We start from the raw sequence: 23,515 nt of genomic DNA, 5'->3' as shown, positions 1-23,515 counted from the left end.
AAGTAACTGGAACATTAGGTTAAGTATAATGTCATGTACTTCGTTATTGCACATTACATCATGTCCATCATGTTTTCAAACTTGGCTTCTTATTCATATACCCAGTGTTCTCCCTTTACGTGGTATTGGTTCTTTGTCTGAAAATTTCTAAGGCTCTCCTTCCCCTCTTTTACTGCCCTGTACAATGTGGATATCTTACAAAAAGAAGTAAAGAGACTAAGATTGTAGGCTCGTAGGAGGGTCAGCTACAAGCTCAGACCAGGTTGCTCAGGGCTTTATCCAACTGGATCTTGAAAACCTCCAGGGACAGAGACTTCACAACCTCTCTTGGAAACCTGTTCCACTGCCTGACTTTTTCTGACCATCTAGTCTGAGCCTCTTTTAATCAGATTTGTGCCTTTTGTCACTTGTCCCCCTGCCATATGACTTTGAAGAGCCTGGATCAATCTGCTTGACCTCCCTGTAAAAACAAGACGGGGCTTGGAGGCCCTCTCCAAAGCAGTCTCTTCTCCAGGGTGAACAAGCCCAGCTCACTCACCTTCCCTTCACAGGGCAAGTGCTTCAGCTCCCCACCAGGCCAGTGGCCCTCTGCTGAACTCACTCCAGATGACCAGTATCTTTCTAGTACTGGTGGGGCCAAAAGCTGAGCATGATATTCCAAGTGATGAACAGTTCAGACCAGCTGTTATTTAGGCTTCTATACCCTGTCTTTCTGTTTAGTCAATAGCAAAAAGGATTGTATTCTGGCAATTAAAATGTGACCAATTGCCATTTTCATTAATAGTAGAGGGAGCCAGGATGAGGCAGCCTTGAAAAGTGGGTGATCTGAATCACACCCTTGAATTTACATGCCATAATACGTTTCTGAATATAGCTCCTGACTTGGTGATGATACCTAGCACTAACATATGCTGAGCAATGTTCAATTAAGAAATACATCTTGTGTATTTCAAACACACTTACATGGGCTAAGAATATGTACAACTAATTTGAGGATTTCTGTCAGTAAATAGCATATTGTGCAACTTGCACCTCCAGGGTTCATTTGTGTTGAATAAGAAGACTCCATTTTGTAAGCTTATTGTGTGAAATACAATTAATTGTTTCTGCGGTGGGATATTCCAATTTCTACTGAGTTAAATGCTATAGAAATGCCTGTAAATGGTTAATTAAAATCTCAATGAATAAATACGCCTTAAGCCACGTTTGTGGGAGGTTCTGAACATAGCTGAGTGCCAGCAAATGCCCGTGGTCAGCAACATAGTGGAGGGTAATGTTGGCCACTTCCATTCTGGCAACACTGAAAGGCAAACCCACAAAGCAGCCACTGCACAAGCCATCCAAAATTGCTTGTGTGGAGCTGTAGCAATTCATTCCAGGAAGGAGACTATCCCTTAATCATATAAAGATCAGCCTAATTTCCCTTTTTACATTTTTATATGTCTTAGTAAAAATGTCATTGAACGTTTATGAGATCTCATTTATATGCACATTATACATATGTTGCTTTTCAGCTCCAAGCCAACGTCCAAGAATTATCAGTTCTGTAAGATCTGGTTCAAGGTACATCATCACCTGGGATCACGTGAAGGCAATGTCAAATGAGTCTGCAGTTGAAGGATACAAAGTATGATCTGTGAAAATGTTTTTTGTCTTTGTCTGTGCTATGTGAGGTGCATTTTATAGACAATGTTGAATTTTGTTATCTAATCAGACCTAAATATAGTTGCATTCTGAAGATGAAGGTTTCATGCTCAGAGATCACAGACATGCAGTAGGCTCAGGGCAAAGCCAGTGGGCGTAGTCAATACGATGAGAAAACATGGAGGCACTGAAATTCATCCGGGTGGTAAGCCATATTATGGGAAAGTTTAGATGAGTGACTGCAGCAACCTGATTTCCCATATGACTAGGTTTATTGTCAACAGGCTACAAATAATGCTTAAAAAAATTGTACGCTTTAATAGTTTTTCCTTCTACTAGTATGGGTTGTTCCAGCTTTCCTTTCCTATCTCCATGGGAGTTACAGTTCCTGGGACATGAGTTCTTTAAAGTCTGGGAGGGCAGAGGAAGGGAAGGGACACTTAACCTCATTAGATGCAATTACTGTATAACCAGAGCAAATGTATGTACTAACTATAGGGCATATAGAAAGCTTTAAAAATTCATTATTGTTTAACTTTGCTGCTTGCTCGACAGTAAGAAAATTAGTATCATGTTCTACATGTACAAATTTTGCTTGAGGAGTTGAACTGCTTCCTGGGAATTGCTGACAATGTTAAACAGAAATGATTCCGGAAGGGGTGGGGGTGTTTTCTGAAGGCCCTACCAGACAGGTAGCATCACATTTGCAATAGCTTAACATCATTGAGAGTTAATAATAAAATGAATAATTGTTTCATTTATGAAAATGCTAATAAATTTTATGTCAGAAAACCCAGCTGAGTTCTCAGATTTTTATTTGATGCTCTTTTCCACTCTGCATTATTATCCTCCATCATTCAATTACTTGTTTCGAATGTAAGGACTGAAGTTATTTTTCAAACGGTGACATAATTTTATAACAGAGAAAACAATGAGGAAACATCCTGCCTAGATTCACTCTATGTAAAAATGGAAAAAGTAGTGTCAGTAACTGTTTTGATATATATAGAAGCTTCATATTTAATATATACCATATGTATAGCTTTTTATAAAAACCTAATATTTATTCATTAACACACTGTACATATGTAACTGTTTTCATGGAAATGTGGCATTTCAATAACTATACTTGCTGTGACTTTCCCAGGTACTTTATAGACCAGATGGACAACATGAAGGCAAGTTGTTTTCAACTGGAAAGCACACAATAGAGGTCCCAGTCCCCAGTGATGGTGAATATGTTGTTGAGGTCCGAGCACACAGTGAAGGAGGAGATGGAGAAGTAGCTCAAATAAAAATTTCAGGTGAGCAGATAACTTCCCTTCTTTTCTACACTCCTTGGAAATCTTGAACGTAGTATTTGCCTCATTACACTGTCCAGAGGTGGGCACACCATTCCTGTCCAAAATTTGAGAGGTAGCCCCGCAGCAGTGACTGCGCTGAGAATTAGTGTTTATCTTAAAAGTATCGCTTTAGACTCATAATGCACACAGGACACCTCAGCAGAAAACTAGCTCAATCCTGGAAGTGCTGCCGATCTTCCAAATACCAGACTGCTTCTACTAGTGACCCCAGTTAGGCTGCCACTTGTTAGTGGTGTCCTACAACCGTAAGTACATGGTGCAGGCCTCAGGCTCAAGATGTCAGCTTGCAATAATCCTCCAGTTCCTAGTACCTGTTGCCTCTGTATCGCATTCCTTTGTCAGCTACCACTAAGAGGAAGGTACTGAGAAAAGTAAGTGGTCCACAGTGGTCCACAGACCAGTTGCGAGGGAAGTTGCACTTTTCAAGGAAGAGGGGGGCTGTGACACAAAGAGATAAATAAGCAACAAGAAATGCAACATGCTCGACTGTAGAGTGGTCTGGATGATTGGTAAACAGGGAAAGGAAGCATGGCTCAGGCTGATTCGACTTGTGCTCAGTGTTGACTCTAAATAGGAGCTCAGACATGGTCTGCACATCTCTTTCCTGTTAGTTCTGTAATTGAAGTAGTGCCTTAGCACACAGTGTATGTAGTAGAACATATGAATAAACATCAGCAACTTGGATAGTGTCTTTGCAAGGTTGATTTAAACGCTTGCATTGTATTCCTGTCTTTTTAATTAAAAATGAACTTGAGGAGTAGTAAGGATTAAACATCAACAGTATTATTGCCACACAGTCAGTACAACCATTACTATGTCTTTTAAAAAAAAGATGCTGTATTGTCTGTGTACTGTGAGAGAAGCTGCCCATTCCTAAAGGAGTGAACCTCTGATCTGCAGGTTTTCAAAAATATGTACAGTTTCTATCACCTAGTGTGAACTCGTGGGTATCACCATTTTTGTTTATATGAAACATCTATTCCAGTCTTGATAAATGAAACCTAGAGGTGGAGAATCCATCATTTGCTGGATACTTTGTTCTCATGATTAATCACCTACACCGTTGACATTTTTTTGGCTTGATTTTTAATGTATATTTGTCTGGGTTTGGGGTTTGACCATTGCTTCCTTTCATAGCTTTTGTCTAGATTAAAGAGATTTTTTGTGCCTGATATGTTCTCTCCACTAAGAAATATATGTATATTTTTCAAGTGACTGATCACATGCTAAACAGACTGAGCACCTTGAATTTCTCCATGATAACATTTTCTTCAGGTCTTAAATAATTTTGACACCTCTTCTCGTCACCTTTCTAGACACTATAACTATATGCACTCTTTCAACTCTGCTCTCTATGGAGATAGTCTGCCTGCACTGGGCTGTAAAATGGTGTTCATCTTGTTTGTCCCAACACCAGCTCTGAATCCTTCGTGGAATCCTTGCTTTCCAGGATACAGTGTCCCATCCTGATCTGTGTGACATGTCTCTTTTTTCCTTACTGTACAATTTGCATGTGGCTATGACGAAGCACAGTTAGTTTCAATGGTTGAAGTTCCCATGTTGTCTGTATTTCTGTATGAATGTCGTCGTCATCACTCTTTACTAGTCTGCCATTTTGGTTCATGTACGCAGTTCCTCAGCTGCTTACTTCTGGTTTTATGAAAATGATGGGATTGCATTCGGTCTGTTACTTTTTGCTGTGGAATTACTCTAGAAATTCAATCATCATTCTTCAATAACTGTGTTTTGAAATCTGCCAGGGACTGAATTCTTAATCCATTTAGCATACACTCTTTTAATTGTGTGTACCATTCCTGTGAGAATGTGTTGAGGTACCAAGTCAACCACTTTACAAAAGCTGTAACACATTGCATTATACTATCATACTCTGGAGAGAATCACTTTTAACATACGAGTTGCAAAAAAGTTGAAGCAACCACTGTCTTTAGGACATGTCTTAGGCCATCTTTGTATCATATATATACCATCGTCTATCATCAGTGTGGTGCAAAGACCCATTGGGTAGCAGCAGATAGGTGACTTCCCAGCCTGGAAGCAGAACCATCATGTCAGGACACTGCTGAGCCCAAGCTGATCAGTCTTGCCTGTAAGACCTGCCCCAAGCCTGCTCGTACAGAGTTAGCACCTCTGGGAGAGTTAGCGCTCTACAAACACTGGTTTGTAGAGTTCTGTATTGCTCTGTCTTCCACACTGCAGACAAGTTTTCAGCCACAACTTCTACATACCCCAGCTAGACAGAGAGGGACTGTGCCTCTCATGACCTGGATAAAGGCAGCGTTCCCCGGACTCAGTTTAGGAAAGGAGATCGAAAAGGAGACAAAAGGCAGGGTAATCTCTTTGGAATACACTCTATATAGAGAATTGGGCAAGCATTTCAGGCTCTTTCTGGGTTTAAACCATGCTTTTGCCAAAGAGGTTTAAGCACAAGAACATCTAGTTCAGGAACCCTAACTGGCCCTGAGATCTTAACTTAGGTAGTAAAAAACCAGCACATTTTAACTAACAAAAGTTACATTTGAAAGTCAAATGTAAAAGAAACTAGAAATAGATGTTATTTCTAGCTCAGCCCCGTGTCTGAGCCAGAAACTATCTATTATGTTTTCCTCGTTGTCTTCCTTCTCACAGAAAACCCAGGCATGTGCTGAAGAGGGAGGCAATCGTCCTGCAGCAACTTTGCTCGCATATAACCAGTCAGCTTCCTACGGAATACACTGTTGTAGCTGAGACTGATGTGAAGGACGTTTACCAAACACAACCAAACTCACATGCATTTCTTTTTAGTGAACATCTTGAAATACAAGTGGTTATCATAAAATCCCTTACTGTATGTATGCTGAGCTGCATTTCAGCATATTATTATAATCAGTGTAAAATACAGTCATGAACTGCTGTATTTTATTGACCAGTGCCTGCTGTACAGTTAGGGGCTTGGGCATATTTTTCATGCCCGTTAAATCAAATTAATGAGCTACACAATTTAAAATTCATTCTTGAGATACCACAACGAGTTGAAGGTTGGAACTACTTGTTTAACCAAAGGAGTCTATTTTACTATTTTACTGGCTAATAATAGGCTTATCTGCTTTCTCTGAAATATATTAAAGGCTGACATTTTCTTTTTTGTCTCTTGCATGCTTTTTGGATTACAGTGTTTTGTCATAATGCTAGTATTAATGTAATCAAAGCAATCTTGCAATCAGTAGGAACTAGAACCATATGGTGCTTGGTTCTTTTCTCACTTCACTTGTGTAACTGCACTGGCCTCTGTGGAATTAATTTATGCCAGAGTAAGGAAAAATAGAATCAAGCTCTCAAATTCTAAAATTTCATCCAGGGTGGGAGAGAGGTGAGGGTAACTTCTGATTTGGGAAAATATTGTGAAAAAATGAAGATACCGTGCACCGTCACCTTCAAGTATAAAATCAGGTTAATGTCTCAGTTCAAACAGTGACTCAGACAAAGAATAATTTATGTACTGTGTATGCTTACAGCAAGAGAAAAAAATTACAGCTTCTCTGTGTTCACTGCACACATATATATACACATATGAATTCCATTTGCCAGAGGCATGTTTTAGGATCCTGAATAAGATTTACTTTGAAGCATAGCTTTTTCAAAGGAAAATGCAAAATTTTTGGCTGTACTAATACAAACATTTTCATTATTTGATATTTTAATTTATTTTGTTGTTATTATTTAAAGGGGACATTAATATTTATTGCAAATATTAGTACCAAGGATATCAGGTGATCATTCACTTTTAATGTGGTATAATCAAAATCTTTTCATCATAATTTGAAAATGTCCATCTGTTGCAAAGATGGTTGTAGTAAGAAGAAAAGAGAAGAACACAGGTAAAAATCATAAGGAATGCTGATGAAAACAGTCCTCTAACTGGCTTGACAGTCCTCTGTTGCTGATCTTGGAACTTACTATACATCTGTGACAAGAATGTAGCAAAAAGCTTCTATTAAACTAGAAATAGATTTCCTAAAGAGCTCTCCTCTACAAGAACTGTAATTTTCACAATGCGTTTGTTTGTTGTCTCGTGGCTCAAAATCTCAGTAGAAAATACTCAGAATACCCTCTAACCTGGTGCATAAATCTGCCTAAACCAACACATTAGGTTCTCTGGTATTTCTCTTGATTTTCCTTCATCATCACATTTCATTTCCTGACAGTGCTAACTTACTGGTACTGCCTCCTTCCAAGCCTTACTGTGACAAATAAGGTTTAACAATTCTATGCATTACAACATACTCAGTGCTAGAACAAGCATTTTCTTGACAAGTCACATTCTTAATTTCAGTTTCTTCTATTTTTCTTGCATTTTCACTCAATGGTAGGACAGACTGCAGACATGTTTTCGTATCTAGTTACGTTTCTTAGTCTTCATTATCCTATGATAATCCCAATGCTGTTTATTTTGTCATTTATGTTTATTTATATGGGAAAGCCTGGATACACACAAAGTGTGAATGCAACAAAGTTTTCGTTTTTAGCCGTAAGGCTTGTAACTAAGCTGTGCAGTGGTGGTTGACAGGCTTCATAGCTAGAAATTGGATGTGTGTGTACATGGATTTAGAACAGAACAGAGGTTTAAGAGAACAGTATCACACAAAAAAAAAAGCAGGAGGAGGCTACTCATTGTCAGGGAATACTGGCAAGACAGGAATTCATAGTTGCTGTACATCAGCAAGCAGAAAATGTGGCCACTGTCTTGAAAAGGACCGTGTAACCTCGTCCTGCTTTCATCTTCAGTCTGTGTTGCCACATGCCTGCCTGCATGAGCTTGGGAACTGCTGCAAAATCCCCACTGCTGGCTGTTGCATGGTCACATGAACGCATGAGAACTCTGCAGTGCCTTTAAACGTGAGCAAAAAAGACATCTATGGCAATTTCATACACCTTGTTACATGTTTTTTCTTGTTACACACTGGAGATTTTGCTGCCTATCCCCAAGCTTGCAAGAATGCTATAGGAAGATGTGGCTGTCATGGAAAAATGTATTCTTGCTGGGTCTCAGAAAGTAAAGGTACTGAAGATACTAAAAGATACTAAAGAAGTATAGAGACAGTGAGCAAGGGTACCACAGCTATGGACTGAACTGGGTGGGGCGTGTGAGAGAGGCAAGGAGTCTTCAGCTAGAGCAAGGATGGCTAGTAAGGTAGTCATGACTGATGGGAAGAGGTAAGTAGGAAAAGGTTATTCACTTTTCTTCACATTATGAGAATGAAGGTAGTCAGTAAAATTAGCAGGCAGCAGGCTGAAAACTATCAAAGTAATACTCTTCTGCATGGCACAAAATTAAATTGTGGAACTCCCTGTGAGGGTGTTGTGCAGCACAAAGTTATAATCAGAGGCTTGGTCTGTCAGCCCTTATTTAAAACTATGTCCTATAGTCAGCCTTTCACTCAGGAGCTGCTGAACAGAAGACACCAGTGAGAAAGAGTATAGGAGGAAAGCCCTGTTCTGCAAGCCATGATGTCTTTTTCTCGTTTCCACTGTATCTGTTACAGACCACTGCTGGAGTCAGTGTCCTGAGCTAGACAGGCCTTTGGTCTGACTCACTAAAGCTGGCTCTATACTCCCAGCTTCAGGAAGGGGTACTATGAAATGCCTGAATAATATTCAGTTGGTGGACAAAGGATTAGTTCTTCTTCTGAAACCCTTAAACACTTTCTTTTATGTTTTCAGCAGTTTGTACGTTACCCGCCAAACAATGACTGACTTTTGAAATGTTTAAGGAGAAGAAGAAAAACAAATTTTGGTTTACTGTGCAGTTAGAAATACCTTTTTTAAAAATTCAGCAAGCTTTTGATTGCCACTGTTATAGCAGGACCATCAATTCGTCAATGAATTAAAGGTCTGGCATTCAAATTCAGTTTGGCTGAACTATTCATCTCCATTAATTTATCCAGTTATTGATACATATCATGTGGGTACTTTCAGGTTTTTTGTTACACCAACACAGGGACACTATACTTCTTCACTTTCATAAAACAAAATGCTTGCTATTTTGTATGCATTGTACTCTACCATTAGAAGAAGATGGAAAAAATCCAAAAGATCATTATTTAACTCTCTTATGCTCAAATGTAGCAACATAGTAAGAAAGAATATCCCAGAAAAAATCACATAGCTCATAGAGTGAATGCCAAGATTAGTATTTTGCTTTAATAGTGTAATCCCTTTGATGCATAATAATTTAATTTAATACAAATGCATATTCTGCTTTCACCTCTCGGTGGGACTTTTAACTACACAACTATATTTATTCAGTATTTTTAATTGCTTTGAGAAATCAAAGCCAGCCAAGTAGCGTTTAGAGTGATTTAAAGTAATCTTTGGAAGACTCAGCTCATTAATTTTTTCCCCTTAATAATCTGGACAGGATTGCAGACGTGATCACAGGGGTGAAGGAATGAAGAAGGGAATCCTTTCTAGTCATGACAATTCTTATGTGTTTTAGTTTTTGGTAGCAAGCCATGGAACTGCATTATTCAAATCCTTGTGGTATTGTTCAGTTCAGCGGTTAACAATCTGTCTGACTTTTTATGGGTGCCTTGGAGTGGTGGCGTACTCGTACCGCTCAGTTTTATGCACCCAACCTAGCCAGACTCCTTTTCTTCTTAGTGAGGAGAGTGATTCAGAAGTCCCAGGTTAGCCATCTGCTCTAAGACATCTTTTGTTGAAACTTCTCTCCTAAGAGGACAAAAGCCAGTGATTCTCTGACAATGACAGCAGTGATGGTTTTCCAGTTACTTCAGTGGCGAAGTTCAAGGGACTTCACAAACACTCTTTGGTAGTAAGGAAGGTGCACAGCTTTTCAGTTTAGTGTGAAGCAAGTTCCTTCAATAAACACCAAGGTTTAGCATGGTGGAGAGGGGTGATCTAACAGAAGTACAGAAGTGTATAAAGAGCAGTTACAGAGATGGTGAATTCAAAGTCTAGATAATGGCAGATGGTGCAATACAGGACAGTGGCCAGAAATTGCAGTTTGGGAGGTTCAGGCTGGACATTAGGGAAAGTTTCACCCAGAGGGTAGTGCAGCAGTGGAGCAGGTTACCCAGAGAGGCTCTGCGGTTTTCATCTCTGGAGATTTCTGCGACAGCCAGGCAAAGTGGCAGCTGATGACATCAAGTGCTGGCGACAGTCTGGATACTGGTGGGAGGTCAGGCTAGACAGTCCCAGAGGTACAGCCGGCTACAACCAGGTGTTTTGTGCTCCTGTGAACTGTGTTACTTCCAAACTTCGGATCTGCTGGCAGTGTGTTAAATGATAAATGTTTCATTAGAAACACAGTTTGTACTGTGATATTTGACAGGTTTGTATTCATGTATAAATAGATTTGTTACTACACATAGAAAGAGCAGGTAAAATCACATATTTGCTTACTCAAACATACCTTTTAAGTGCCAGTGACCATATAGGAAATACTTGTGTGTATTTTTGCCTTCTTTGTGTAGATACATTAAATAGCACATCTTATTACATACTGAAATTCTCTGTGCCTTTTTCAGAATACTTCAAGGACTTCAACGCCAAAATAATCTTGCCTTTAAAGATTAATACCTTATGTTTTACTTTCACTGTATTTCTAAAGCCTGTTCATAGAAGCAATAAATGGAGAGTTGACAACAGAGTTCTTAGAAGTAGGCATTGGAAGAGTGCTACTTGGTCTGTCTGCTGTGGGTGTTCAACACAATTATATGAATCCAATGGGAAGAGAAGGAGGAATATCACTTCTGCCAGAGCAGGAAATGTCAAAAGGATCCTTCATCTAAATTCATGTGAATGTTTCAGAGTATCAGATTTGGTGCTTGTGGCTCTATCTACGGAGCAGCTGAAGAACTTTATCAGGAGAGAAATTCTAACAGAAGATCAATTTGAAAATTTCTCCTCCAGAAGCATGAAAATCTGCTTGGTTTTTTGCTTTTCAACTCCTGGTGTTTTTAAATCAAGTCTGCGAGCCATTTTTGAAGGTGTATTTGAGAAAAATGCATCTGTCGGGGCTCAGTACAGGAGAAACTAAGTAAATGGTTACTTAAATTCTATTGTATGTGAGACAATATGAAGATGATATAGGATATGTACTAAAAAAAAAGTAATTATGCTTTCTGTGCTTAAATTCTGTAACAGCATTATTTTCTAATACTGCAGAGAAGAAATAAGTGAAACGTAGAATTTAATGCAGCAGCATAAGTCACTCATCTGAACAGATGAGCAGCTGTGCAAAGCTGGGTTTAGGTACAGCTGGCACGTTTAGATATTATCTATATAAATATGTTTCCCTCACCTCTGCAGGAGAAGATTCTGTGTCCCTCTCCCTAAAACAAGTATTTAATGAATTTCTAAGTTATTATTTTCTGTAATAATGGAACCCAGTGATAGGTTGTTTCAAATCTTTTTCTGATGTTACACAGTATGGAGGTAAAAAGCTTCGTCTGGCTTTAAAGGAATAGTTTGCACTCAGTTACAATAGCTGTTAGTACTTCTGTATCAGGACACTAAATTGTAAAACGATGCGCTCAGCCAGAGGGGAATGTGGTACTAATCACAGCCTTTGCTGCATGTGCCTACAAAGTCCTCACCATCCAGGAATTACTTTGTTAGAAAGCCAAATGGAGTTGCCAACAAATGTATCGAAGTATGAATGATTTCTACACTAACCCCCTGCTCTTGGTTTTTGTGTGTGTTCTTGCTAGTTTCTACCTTCATCTGTTTCTACTTTTATTTTACCTTTGTTTGGAACTGGGCAAACTGGAGCATTCCCAGTAAAGGTTCCGTATTAATCAGTGTACCTTTTCTCTGGTTTATGCAGCCTATGCAGCTCTCTAAGATGCTTTATCCTGCCTATTCCTATCTGTCTTCTTTACCAGAGATCCTGCTACCCAGCTGACTTGGAAAATGCTGTTGACCTTTCTGGTTTAACAGTAGCTAATTCTTCAAAGTATATCCTTATCAGTAAAAATTACATTATTTTGCGCTGGGGAGGCACATGCTAGGCCAGCTGTTTGCTTTCTTCCTTTCTGCAGTAACTTTTACACCCAATTTAAGATTTTTTTCTGCCTTGCTGAACAGCAACACCAAATTTAAGCTGAGCTGGCCTGTTGGACTAACTTCTTTTCTTTGCTGCTTCTCAGTCCACTAATTGATTCTGCCGCATATTTGCCATGTGCTGCCCAGCCCTGGTCTGGCTGTTTGTCTCCAGGCTCGCTGTGCTGCTGCGCTGAGGAGGCAGAGGGAGGGAGGATGCCTTTTGGCAGCACTGCCTGCCTTCCGCTTTACCTCCCTCTTTCTCAGGGACTGACCTGTATATGAAGACCATGTAGCACGCAGCCAGTTTCATGAGCATGAGCCCTGCACTGGGCTGTGCCTGCTGTGCGGTTCTTGTTGCGTGCTGTGGAGGGACACTGGCCAGTGCCTGCCATGAAGCAAGCACTGTCATCCAGCCTGTTGAGACTGGGCACTCCTACGCTTGTAGAAGCTGAGGGCATCCTTCTTCATCTTCTGATGTGTGAGCCAGGCTTTCAAGCTGCAAGACGAAGATTTTTAAGACAGGCTTTTAATGTACCTCAGTATTCATACGTGCCACATTTGTTCCCTGGAACACAGAAATTCCAAAACTATAGTATTTTTCCCATTTTTTCACCACCTGAAGATTTTCCTGTTCACCCATTATACTGTGTAGTTGTTTAAATGTGGACTATTTGCAAGTGAAAAAGAGTGACACACCTGGTGTATACTTGGGGTGAATTTGTTTGTAAAAAACATTCACAAGATGCTATTCTCTTGAATGGAGGAGTAGGTTCCTCACTCAGAAATCCCCCGACATGCCAGCTGGCAAAAAAAGATCTGTCCTTTTCAGGGTTACAAAGAAACTTTATCTTTCAGCCTCCCATTTTTTTCATGAAACATTAGCCCTTTTTGGTGAAAAACCTGTCAGTTACTTTCTTGGAGGGTGATCAAATTCCTCTGAATGACTGTCAACCATAATTTCTGAGGCCACACCGAATACACTTATGTGGGAACATTCACAGCCAAGTGTTTTGCCGCACCAGTCAATCAGTGTAATCACAGATAAGCTTTTCTGTAGGGGCGAGCTACCGAAGCTGGCTCCGAGCTCCTCATGCTGCTTCAGCAGGCAGTTTCCAGCACTGAACGCCTCATCCTAGCTGAGCACAAGATGCAGCCTTGCTTGGCCCGGCAACACTGCTGGTGCTGCTGGTGAGCAGTTTGTCGGGAGAGTTCGCTGACAAGTGGGGAGACGGGGCAGATGCTGAGAGGTCTGACAAGCCTTTAGGTCGTACAGGCGATGCTGAAACTCACAAAATGCGGGTGAAATACAGCTACGGCTGTTGCCTGGGTCGCAGAAGGACCCCCATAGATTGTTCTTGCTCTTATTTGTGGATTATACTGCTTTAAAAGAGTACATTTTAAAAATATTACTTGTGATCTTCTACTTAACACTCCATGCAAAAGAATATGTAATGAACAATAATACATGTGAAGGGGAAGAGGTAGCTGAGAAATAATTTATATTTATTGATAGTTAAGTAGTAGCCCACTGACTGAAAATTGTCTCATTTTCCTGAGTCCAAGGCATCTTTTCATTTTGTCAGCCCAGGTCTGTAGCAGGGCTGGAGTGGAGAGAAGCTCCTGCAGCTGCCCGTTGACGCTGCTGCCATGCCAGGTGCCATTGCCAGAATGGAGCAAAGCGTTTACTTGACCCTGGCACATCGATTTTCAGGTAGAAGACAGACTTAGCACCATGGGGTGGACAAACCACGCAGACCATCAACAACCCTTCAACTATGTTTTTAATATTCTCTCTCTTTCTGATAATTGGTTTAAAGCTGTTTTGCAGATGCACAGCAAACCTTGGCATGGCACAAAGCACAGGCAGATGCACAGACAGCATTAGTGCCATCCCATACATCCACTCTGCTGCAAAACAGTAATTCACATTGTTGTGAATTACTCCATAGTGCCTTTCTTGAAAGGTTTATGGCACAGGCAAGAGGAAAATTTCCTGGTGCCCAAACAAAGGTATTCCTAGACAAGGGAAAGTTGGACTCATGACTTAGCAGTGATGCCAGTGATGCAAGATAAGCATATTCTAATTAGTTCAGTTATTTTCCATTTAACATGAATAGGGATAGCAGAATTTAAATCACGTCAGCTGAAACTACCCATTGCTTTTGCAGTACTCTCTCATGAAGACAGTATTTCCAGCTGGGACAATTTCTTCTCAGAAGCCAGTTGACAGAACTACAAACCCGCACACTTTTTTTATTTCCTCCCTTCCTGCTTTTCTGTTCTACTGAGGTAAATATGAAAACACTCAGAAAATGGATATTTATGAAGCCTAATAGATGCTAAAAAGACTAACAGTCAGAGCAGGCAAATACTCTTTTTTTTCAGGTGGCCTAATTTTTTCCCAGAGAAGTGAACAAGCTCAGTTAGAAGCAAAGAGAAACAGAATATGAAAAGGCTTTGCATTTACCTTTCTTAAAGTAAAAAGGAGAGACTTGAAAACAGACAGCCCCGATGGAAGAGTATTCCTTGGGTCCTGGACCAAAAGGAGAATATTATTTACAGGAAAATGGGCAGGAGTTCAGCCATTCTTTGAGGAAAAAAAAAAACTATTTTGCAAAATGGACACAAAGGCAGATTAATTTCTTAACAAGTTACAAAATTTACGTTACAAACTTACAGCATTTATGAGTCACATAAAATACTAGTCCTGGGAAGAAAAAGTCTTCTTTTCCTTACTTTTATTAAATGTATGATAACTTGTGTCATGAAAAATGTGTTGTAACGACTGTACGGTTCATGTAGCCACTCTGCATCTACCTGAACAGTTTGGCAGTGCGAGAGGAGTGGATCTGTAGAGAGAAGCAGCGGCGCTGAGGATCCAGCTCCACACCGTTTGCTCATGTCAGGTTTTACTTTGTGCTGCCTCTAATCCGGTCCTGCACAGGGCATCCAAGACAGCTCCACAGTGCAAAATAAACCCCAATGAAGGGGACTTGCTTTAAAAACACACTCCTCCTCAAACTAGAATGCAGACACGATGTTCAGCACCTGGAAACTAAGCAAACTGATGTCATTTAATACAAATTAATTCTTGAACAATCTTTCCTGACAACAAAAGCAGAGAAAGAGTTTTGCCACCACAGGATCAGCTCATGATTAGCCAAGGCATAGCTTGTAGTTTGTGTATGTTGGCAGGGCACACACTCTCCCAGTGCAAAAGAGAAGTTATTCACGTATGACAGCTTCACAGATGACCAGTAACTAATTTCCTGGTTCACAGATCTGATGAAAGTAAGATTTCTAAACAGGCCTCTACATTTTTTTTTTCACAATCCAGTATAAAAAGATACTGATGTTGGGAAAAGGGCCAAAAATGTTGTATCTTAAAAATAAGTAACATTTAAAGAAACCAGTGACGTATTTTTTACAATTGTTACAAATTGTTACAAAGGTTTGGGAAACATATCAGAGTTGGAATTGCTTTAGTGCCTGTTTCATTTAGGCATTAAATTAATTTCATTACTTTGGATATAATCTTTGCAGAATAGTTAAATACAAATAGAAATTTCCTTATACTTGCTCATCATTGAACTTCACTCAGCAAACTTTTTTCCATGTTTTCCTTCATGACAAGCATTCAAAATATTACTTTAGTTGCATCTTTCCAACTCCATTATCCTAGCCTGACAAAGGCAGAATACATTTTATGTGGGTATTCTTAAATATGAAATCTGGATGTTTTTTCTGCTATTATTCATTTGTTAAGAATGACTACTTTGATACTTAGGGATAAAGGCTACAGAAAAGATTAATGTGTCTCGTAAATCACTAAAAAGTACAGAAAAACATACTCCCATACTTTCACAATTGCCACAATGTGCAGTTGTTATGTATGAGAATATACTTGAACATACATTCAAGTTCATCCTAAGCATAAAATTCCTCTGTTTATGGATACTTACAAAAGCAATCTTCCAATATTTTCCTTAGTCTTATCTTTCACTGAGGTGGATATACTGCTTCCTATGGAGAAATGTAATATTCATAGAAATGTACTTTTTACAGCTGAATTAAGCTGATGAAGAAGGATTGGTAGGGCTTGGTTTTCCAAGTGCTTGGATATCGGATAGGCCTTAAGAAGAAATCATGACTTCAGGAACATCTCTACAGTAATAGGGGAAAGGGTGGTAGTGGGATCAGAGAAGAGTTTTGGGGCATCAAAAGCAAGAGGAAGCTGAGGGTGGAGTTTATTATGGGGACAGAGAAGAGTGGAGCAGCAGAAAGACTCGATTTGAGTGAGGACCAGAGTCAAGAAGACAGCGGTGGTGGACCTAGAAAGAAGGGGGACAATAAGAGGAATACGGCTGAAGTTGAAAATAAATTCTGTAGGGGATGCCCTAAAATTCTGGCTTCATAGCAGCTGCTGTGGAATTTCTCCCTGGTAGGACAATGAAGAAACTAGGATCATGTAAAAATTGTGTTTCCACCTTCTGTTGTAGGAACAGGAGGGGAAATCTTGGCTCCATCTTGGAGTCTGTCTTCTGAATATATCCCTGATGGGATCTGCACAGAGCTTCAGGAGATGCTTCAGGGTCCGGAGATGCTGCCTTTCAGATGTGCCTTTGTGATAGTACTCACATTCACTCCTGAAGGCCTTCTGTAAACAAGGCAGGCCTTCTCTTTGCTAGTGCCTTATGGTTCCCTTTTTTAAAAATTATTTGTGAGGTGAAAAGCTGTACATAAGTGTATATAAACAGCTGTAGGCACCTCCTGTCACATAGTATTGGGTCACCTCATAAGCATACTTCTGTTGCTGGGATGAGGAGGGCACACACTCCTCTGACACCTTGTCTAGAGAGAGAGAGATCGTGGATAAAAAGTGTCCTGAGATCCAGCTCTCTCCAATGATACACATGTACTATATATATATATATATATGTATGTATGTATCTGGCGGAACTTGATTCGTCCCACCATACCAATGCTCAGGAATTAGTTGGGAAGTACTGTAATGAGGAAAGAAGACTAAGCACTCCAGTTTGAGATAGGGTCCCAACTGGCCTTCCAAACAACTGCCTGAAAACTGCCATTGTTTGAAGTGTGGCTGTGTAAAGCTGAATGAGGAGCGGAGATAGTGCTATGAACATGAGGAACTGCCCAGATCCCTCTGTAAAGCCTTCCTACCGTGTAGGAGATCAACACTCCCGCCCAGCTTGGTGTTGTCTGCGAACTTACTGAGGGTGCACTTGACCCCCTCATCCAGATCATTGATAAAGATATTAAACAGAATCATGTGTTAACTTTTCAGTATGGCTTTTTCTCATTCAGAAGAACATTTGCTGGAGAGCCATCCAGTGGGATGGTTACAGCAGCTCCTCAGGACTATCACCACCAGCTGCAAGCATTTCTGTCCTTAGTCTGTGTTCAACAGCAAGACGAACAGTAAACTGGGTCCCACACTGCCCACTGAGATGCTACAACCCTCACCTAGACGAGCCCTCTCTGGGATGAAAGAGCAGCCTGTTCTCCAGCTCCCTTGGCCTATCTCCAAACCTGACAGCCAGGCACAGTTCGGCTGGGTTAATTTCTCGTGTTAATGCTTCTTAACAGGGAGCTGGACCATGGCAACACAAGCTGTTTAACACAACAGCAATTCTGTTTGCCAGAGCAAGTCAGGTGAAGTTTGTAAGCCGTCGATATTTTTTGTCTTAAAATACGTGTTTAAGAAAGACCCTTGTGACTTTAACAGACATAGGTGTGTAAATGCCACACGGCTAGAAGTCAGCCATCTGGACTTTGTAATCTGGCAGGTAAACAAACGGAGCAGGCTCTTTGACATCTCTCAGATTATTGCTGATCGTATGAACATTAACATTTCCAAAGGTGTCTCTTTGCTTCATCACATTTCAAAGACTCCATTAATTTTGTTTTCACACGTTTAAATATTTATTTTGACCTTTTACCTCCTGGTGTAACCTTCTGACTTGTTGGACCGGCCAAATCAAAATACACTGATGTGTTCAGAAGGGCCTTGCTGCTTGTATAAACACGCTGCATAAACAGCTCTTGCAGAACAAAAGAGCGAGTCCTCCGCTGCGCTGCAGCAAGTCTCCATCCGTTTCAGCTGATCCATACAGGTAGGGGCTGTGCTGAGATATGCCAGCTGGTTTTCCAGCTGTCGCACCCCGCGTTCTTGCTGGCATCCAGGGTTGTTCCCCTCCACCACGAGTAATGCTGAAGTAAGACCAACACCGTGCTGTTAACCTGTTTTCTGCGCAGGTGCTGCTGCTGGAGCACCGACTCTGCTGCTGGTCCTGGCGGTGCCTGCGCTGGGCGTCCTCGCCTGCTTGGGGTTCTGAATGTAGCTGGATTCACCTTGTCCTCCACCTAATGCAAAGGACTCCCTTGGAAGATGAGGACCACAACTCTTTTTGATTCCTGTGGCACCATCCTAAGCCAAATAAATTACACTTTAAAATAAATTACCCTACCGATTTCCTATGAACTGTAAGAGGACTGAGGCATCCAGGAACTCCTTCATGAAGTAAATCAACTTTTGAAAGGCTAAGAAATATTTTTAACTTGTTCCAATATGCCTTATAAAACACTTATGCTGATCTGTGACAGTTGCATGATTCGGTCCAGTGGGGCAAGTTACAGTGTTAAAACCCAATAACATAGGCTGTACAGTGAAAGTAAAATCACCATACGTAGGTGCTTTAACTTGAATAACAAATTGTGAAATATAATAGAGATTGAAATGTTGATTGTATGTGATAAATGTGAGAGTACTACGTCTGTCTGTACTATCCTATATGTTTTGTGTACTACATATTTTTGAATGGCCCCATCATCATTTATTGGGATTACTGGTTTTTAGAGAGACAGTCAAAGCAAAAACATTTCATTTTTTTAGAGCTATATTTCTTGAGGCTATTGGATAGAATGTGAAGGACTTGAAATGAAAGTCAGTGACAAGGAATTTTTTATTTTGAATATGTTCAGAACACTCAAGATGTGCATAGCACACACAGCTTAAAAATTTCCCTGTGCTTCACTGACTTCGATATTCTTTTCTTAAAACAATTCTGCTGAAAAATTCCGTTATGGTTGTTGTTGCTGATTTTGGGAGTGAAACGTCAGCTTTCGGGGAAGCAGCGTAATGTATTGGTTTTGATTTAGTGTTACTACTATTATTAAGGTAGCAATAGAACACTTAGGAGTTTGGAGATGGAGTCTATGTTAAGATCAGCCAAGTAGACCATGAAATGGTAGGAAACGTATGTTATTTTTTAAAGTGAAAATATTTAAAATATAAAAAAAGAAAAATATATACAATAAATGGCAAAAACAGAGTAGCACAGTAAAAAAATTATTATATTTACATTTTTATGCTGCAGATGCCAGGTGTTACCTTCCTGTAATGAAGGCATACATTTGGGAGAATTATATGCTTTTTCAAGAACTTGATATTATTCTGATGTTCATAGTGTTGTAAATAAGAGTTTTAAAGTCCTGAGACCGTTTCCCTATTTGATAGAGCACTGAATGGTCCAACTGTGTGTTAGTACATGAAAGTCAGATCCCAACTGTTGGTCGAAGCGAACTGTTTGCTATGGCCTTTGCAAAACGGGAACTCTATTAGAGATAGAGAATGTTTTTGTTCTGACTGTGTCTAGAGTGTTTCGGTGTTGGGCTTTTTGTTGGTTCTTTTGGGTTTCTTTAAGTTGTTAAAGAAATGCACATTCCTTTCATTTCCCATGGTGTGCTGGGACTTACTTTGAGTGTGAATGTTGAAGAAACACAGTGATATTGAATCAGCTGGCTCAAGTAATAGTGCAATGTCTGACGCTTCAAGAATTATAAGCTTTGAATCATATTTTATTAGCACAACCTTGCTAGCTACTTAGAAATAGATTTTATCTTTTTAGAACTGATACTGTAGAGGTCCGTAATAATAATATTTACATGAAGCAAGAATAGGTCTATTAATAATTTACACCTCCTTCTTTTATTTGTATAATTTTGTACTATATATTTACATGTAAAAGTGTAGAGTCTTCATTAAGAAATGTCAATAATACTGTTTTAGTTTAATTTTAACTATTTGTTACAAGATGAGAATTTTTTAAATAGGTGAAAGTGATAACTTCCCTATAGAGGAATGTCAGTGTCAAACACTACTGAGTTTCATAAATTGTATAATTATTTGAAAGAGAAATGAGCTGTCTTCATACATAAGCAACTAATACGCTGTAAGCCTTCTGTACAAAAAAAAAAAAGTGTTTTATTGTGTTTCATTTGGTTTGGTTCTTTTGCAGTATGACTCGTTTTTATATAATCTACAACCACAACTAAATCTTTTGCCAAATGAATGATTGCCTTTTACTTTTCTAATAACATGGTGTAAAAAGCAAAACTGTTTAGTTTTTGCATGGAAATGACCTGGGAAGGAAAGCCACTTCTTTTTTTAAATCAGCAACACAGATGAGGTGGGTCTCACATACAGATCAGATAGTTTGAGGTTTTTCTGTTTCAAGTAATTGTGGAAATTTGACTGGGACCTTGAGTTTCAAATTGTCATCAAGAAAAACTAAGTAATGTGTCATCTGCTTTAAAACGCAAGGTTCTTAATTAAAGTTTATATAGGTAGACATATTTGTTGTTTCTTTATATTTCAGGAAAATTGATATTACTATTATTTGATACTGATGAATATTGAACTGTTTTTTTAGTTACTTTTTATCTTTTTTTTTTCAAATGAGTAGAGCAGGACCGTGCTTTGTCCTTTTTATGGATGAAAAGTAAATTAAAATTAAATAAATGTATTAATGTTCCTCAAAATATAATAACTGTCTTTTGAATTGGAGCTTCCTAATTTCATAATAGTGATGTGGTCACCTGTGACAGCAAAGGTGTGGATGGAATGAGGTCCAGTGTGTCCCTGCCCTGCCTTCTTGCGAGTTTTGCTGGAGTTAAAGAGCTTTTGTGAGATAAGAGTGTCTGTTTTGCTTTGATTACAGGTGATATAGATAGATTTTCCTAACGTCAGTGACAGAGAGCGTCCTGAGAGCTTTTCAGCATTTTTGGAAGCAAGAGTTAACCAAGCAGAGTATTTTTTTCAGGTAACGTTTTCTACTCCAGTAAATACATTACTAAGGAAGACGGCCGAAATGGCAAAACTTTGTACTGATTAAACGCTTTGTGTGATCCCAGTAATTTCAAGAGGTGACATCAAGTATAACTGAGATACTGCCTGCCTTGGAGGCATCACGTTCAGGCCCTAAAATGCACAAAATGTGGCATGTGAGAAGTTAGTGAAGCTGACAGTCATACTGCAAAACTTGGTTTCATTTATCTTCAGAGATACCAAATGAGAAGAGTCAATGAGAGAGTGCTTCTCGCACCCTGCACCTGAAGGACTGTCTAGTAAATCGGGGACCTGGGGAGGAGGAGGAGGTTATCAGTACTTTGGTTAGGTACGTTTTGTATTTTTATCTTGGTCTCTAAGAGAAAAAAGGGTTTGAGTTTCTGTCTGCCAGCTCTCTGCTAATGATTTTGGACCTGTCGGGGGGTGGCAGACAAATTCAGCAGCTATCATGCTGAAGAAAATCAGTGCCAGTAGAAGGTAGATACCTATATTAGGAATTTGCATCGAGGGCAGCTGCAGCGTGGTCACTGGTCTGACCTGTTCTGTCTGGCCTGCCAGCTGCCCGGCCAGCCAGCACCTCGGAGCTGGGTTCAGCTCGCCTTGCTCCTGCCTTGCGCCGGGGCTGGGCAGTGTGGGACGAGTGCCGGCTGCGGGGAGGCCAGAGCACGTGGCATTGCGGGAGAGACACGTACCGGCGGCGTCACTGCAGTGACAGAGCGAGGGGAAGAACGGGACATAGAACATAAACCCACAGGAGAAAAGGTTCATTATTTCCACCCTTCAAAGAACAACTTGGTTTTGTTTGTGAGACTTCTTTGCTTCCACACTTCAGAGCCTCTAGCTACAAAAGATGATCAAAAATATGTCTTTAAATATTAGATATCTGGCTGAAGACCAGGTCTTCCAGTCTTGATCTGCCTCGGCATTGCATTAATCGACACTTCCTAGTGGAATTAAAGTTAAAATAGCAGACACCAGGTAACACTCAAATCCGTTCCAGTACAGATCTTGAAATAGTTCCAAATGCTATTTGGAGATTTTGTTTATTTAAATACATCACGGAAATGTCTGTCTTTCAGGTTACAACAGTACAATATGGGCTAAGGATATTGCTTTGGCAGTAGTGCCAATTTCTGTAGCTTCTAGTGCTTGTGTGTGCTTCATCCTTGCACATGGCACCCAGTGGAACCTTTTCATGGTGTTAGGACATCGGCACCACTGCACAGAGCAGTGAGGTCCTGCGGAGGAAGAGTGCCCTCTCTGTTTCTTCCAGAGATGATCTATTTTTCTTTAACTTTTCTACCACTAGTTCCTTTTGCTTTGTCATTTTAACATTCTTCTTATTTCCAAAACCAGAATAAAGGACAGAAATCACAAGAGTCCACATGAATGGGGAATAAAAAATAACGTTTACATCTCGAACAGAAGTAGCACTGTCTTCTTTTCTTGACAGGCTAGCAGGCTTTTCTTTTACCCGGATGTCAATTAACCCAAGTCTACTTGAAAGGATGTCATGAACAGACACATGAAAATTGTTTCCTTCACCTTAGTTGATCTTGACTCTTGTCTATTGATTAATATGGATAGCACGGGAAATTATGCCAATTTTAGTTCCCCAAAACAGAAAACTCATTATTTACCTGGTAACTTCAACAGGCCCAGTGAGTATTGATGAGTGGATTTTACTGGTCTATATTTAAAGAGTCTAATAGTCTCTTTAAAACCTGATGCCTTTGGTCCTTGGTGTGTTGCCACAGCCACTACCTATCTGGTTCACAGAAAGCCATAAAATCGTTTCTTGCTCTCCCAAAGCAGGCAGCTGAGTCACAGAATCACGGAATGGTTGGGGTTGGAAGGGACCTCTGTGGATCATCTAGTCCAATCCCCCTGCCAAAGCAGAGTCACCCAGAGCAGGCTGCACAGGACCTTGTCCAGGCAGGTTTTGAATATCTCCGGAGAAGGAGACTCCACAACCTGTCTGGGCAGCCTGTTCCAGTGCTCCATCACCCACAGAGTGAAGAAGTTCTTCCTCATGTTCAACTGGAACTTCCTGTGCTTCAGTTTGTGCCCATTGCCCCTTGTCCCGAAAAGGCACAGTGCCTTCTGACCCACAGAGGGATTGGTTTCCAAGGATTGGAATCTACTTGCTGCCCTCTGCTCACGGTGGATCACAGGGTATCAATACAGCTCTCCTGGATTTTAATATCAGGCGTGGTCAGCACCAGGGAGATGTGACAGAGCCATACGTCATCTCGGAGAGAAGAGAATCAGACACTGCCCAGCCCAAAATGCT

At 40.2% G+C, this 23,515-nt stretch overlaps 1 protein-coding gene across 2 annotated transcripts in view; it reads left to right on the top strand.

Moving 5' to 3' along the window:
• CNTN1 (contactin 1) overlaps positions 1 to 22,590 on the top strand; it is a 262,785-nt gene extending 240,195 nt beyond the window's left edge. Inside the window, exons 22-24 of one of the 2 annotated variants that reach the window (XM_075427774.1) lie at positions 1,515 to 1,627; positions 2,792 to 2,948; positions 18,351 to 22,590. In XM_075427774.1, coding sequence (XP_075283889.1) covers positions 1,515 to 1,627; positions 2,792 to 2,948; positions 18,351 to 18,430 — 350 coding nt within the window. In that variant the 3' untranslated portion in view covers positions 18,431 to 22,590. Of the gene's footprint in view, positions 1 to 1,514; positions 1,628 to 2,791; positions 2,949 to 5,654; positions 6,146 to 18,350 lie in introns of those variants that run through there. The other variant, XM_075427775.1, reaches the window with a different exon arrangement.
• Positions 22,591 to 23,515: the final 925 nt, after the last annotated feature.

The sequence above is a fragment of the Opisthocomus hoazin genome, chromosome 8, assembly GCF_030867145.1.
Source record: "Opisthocomus hoazin isolate bOpiHoa1 chromosome 8, bOpiHoa1.hap1, whole genome shotgun sequence".
NCBI classification, from domain to species: domain Eukaryota; kingdom Metazoa; phylum Chordata; class Aves; order Opisthocomiformes; family Opisthocomidae; genus Opisthocomus; species Opisthocomus hoazin.
The sequence above is the reverse complement of the archived record's forward strand: the minus strand, read 5'-3'. Positions and strand labels throughout refer to the sequence as shown.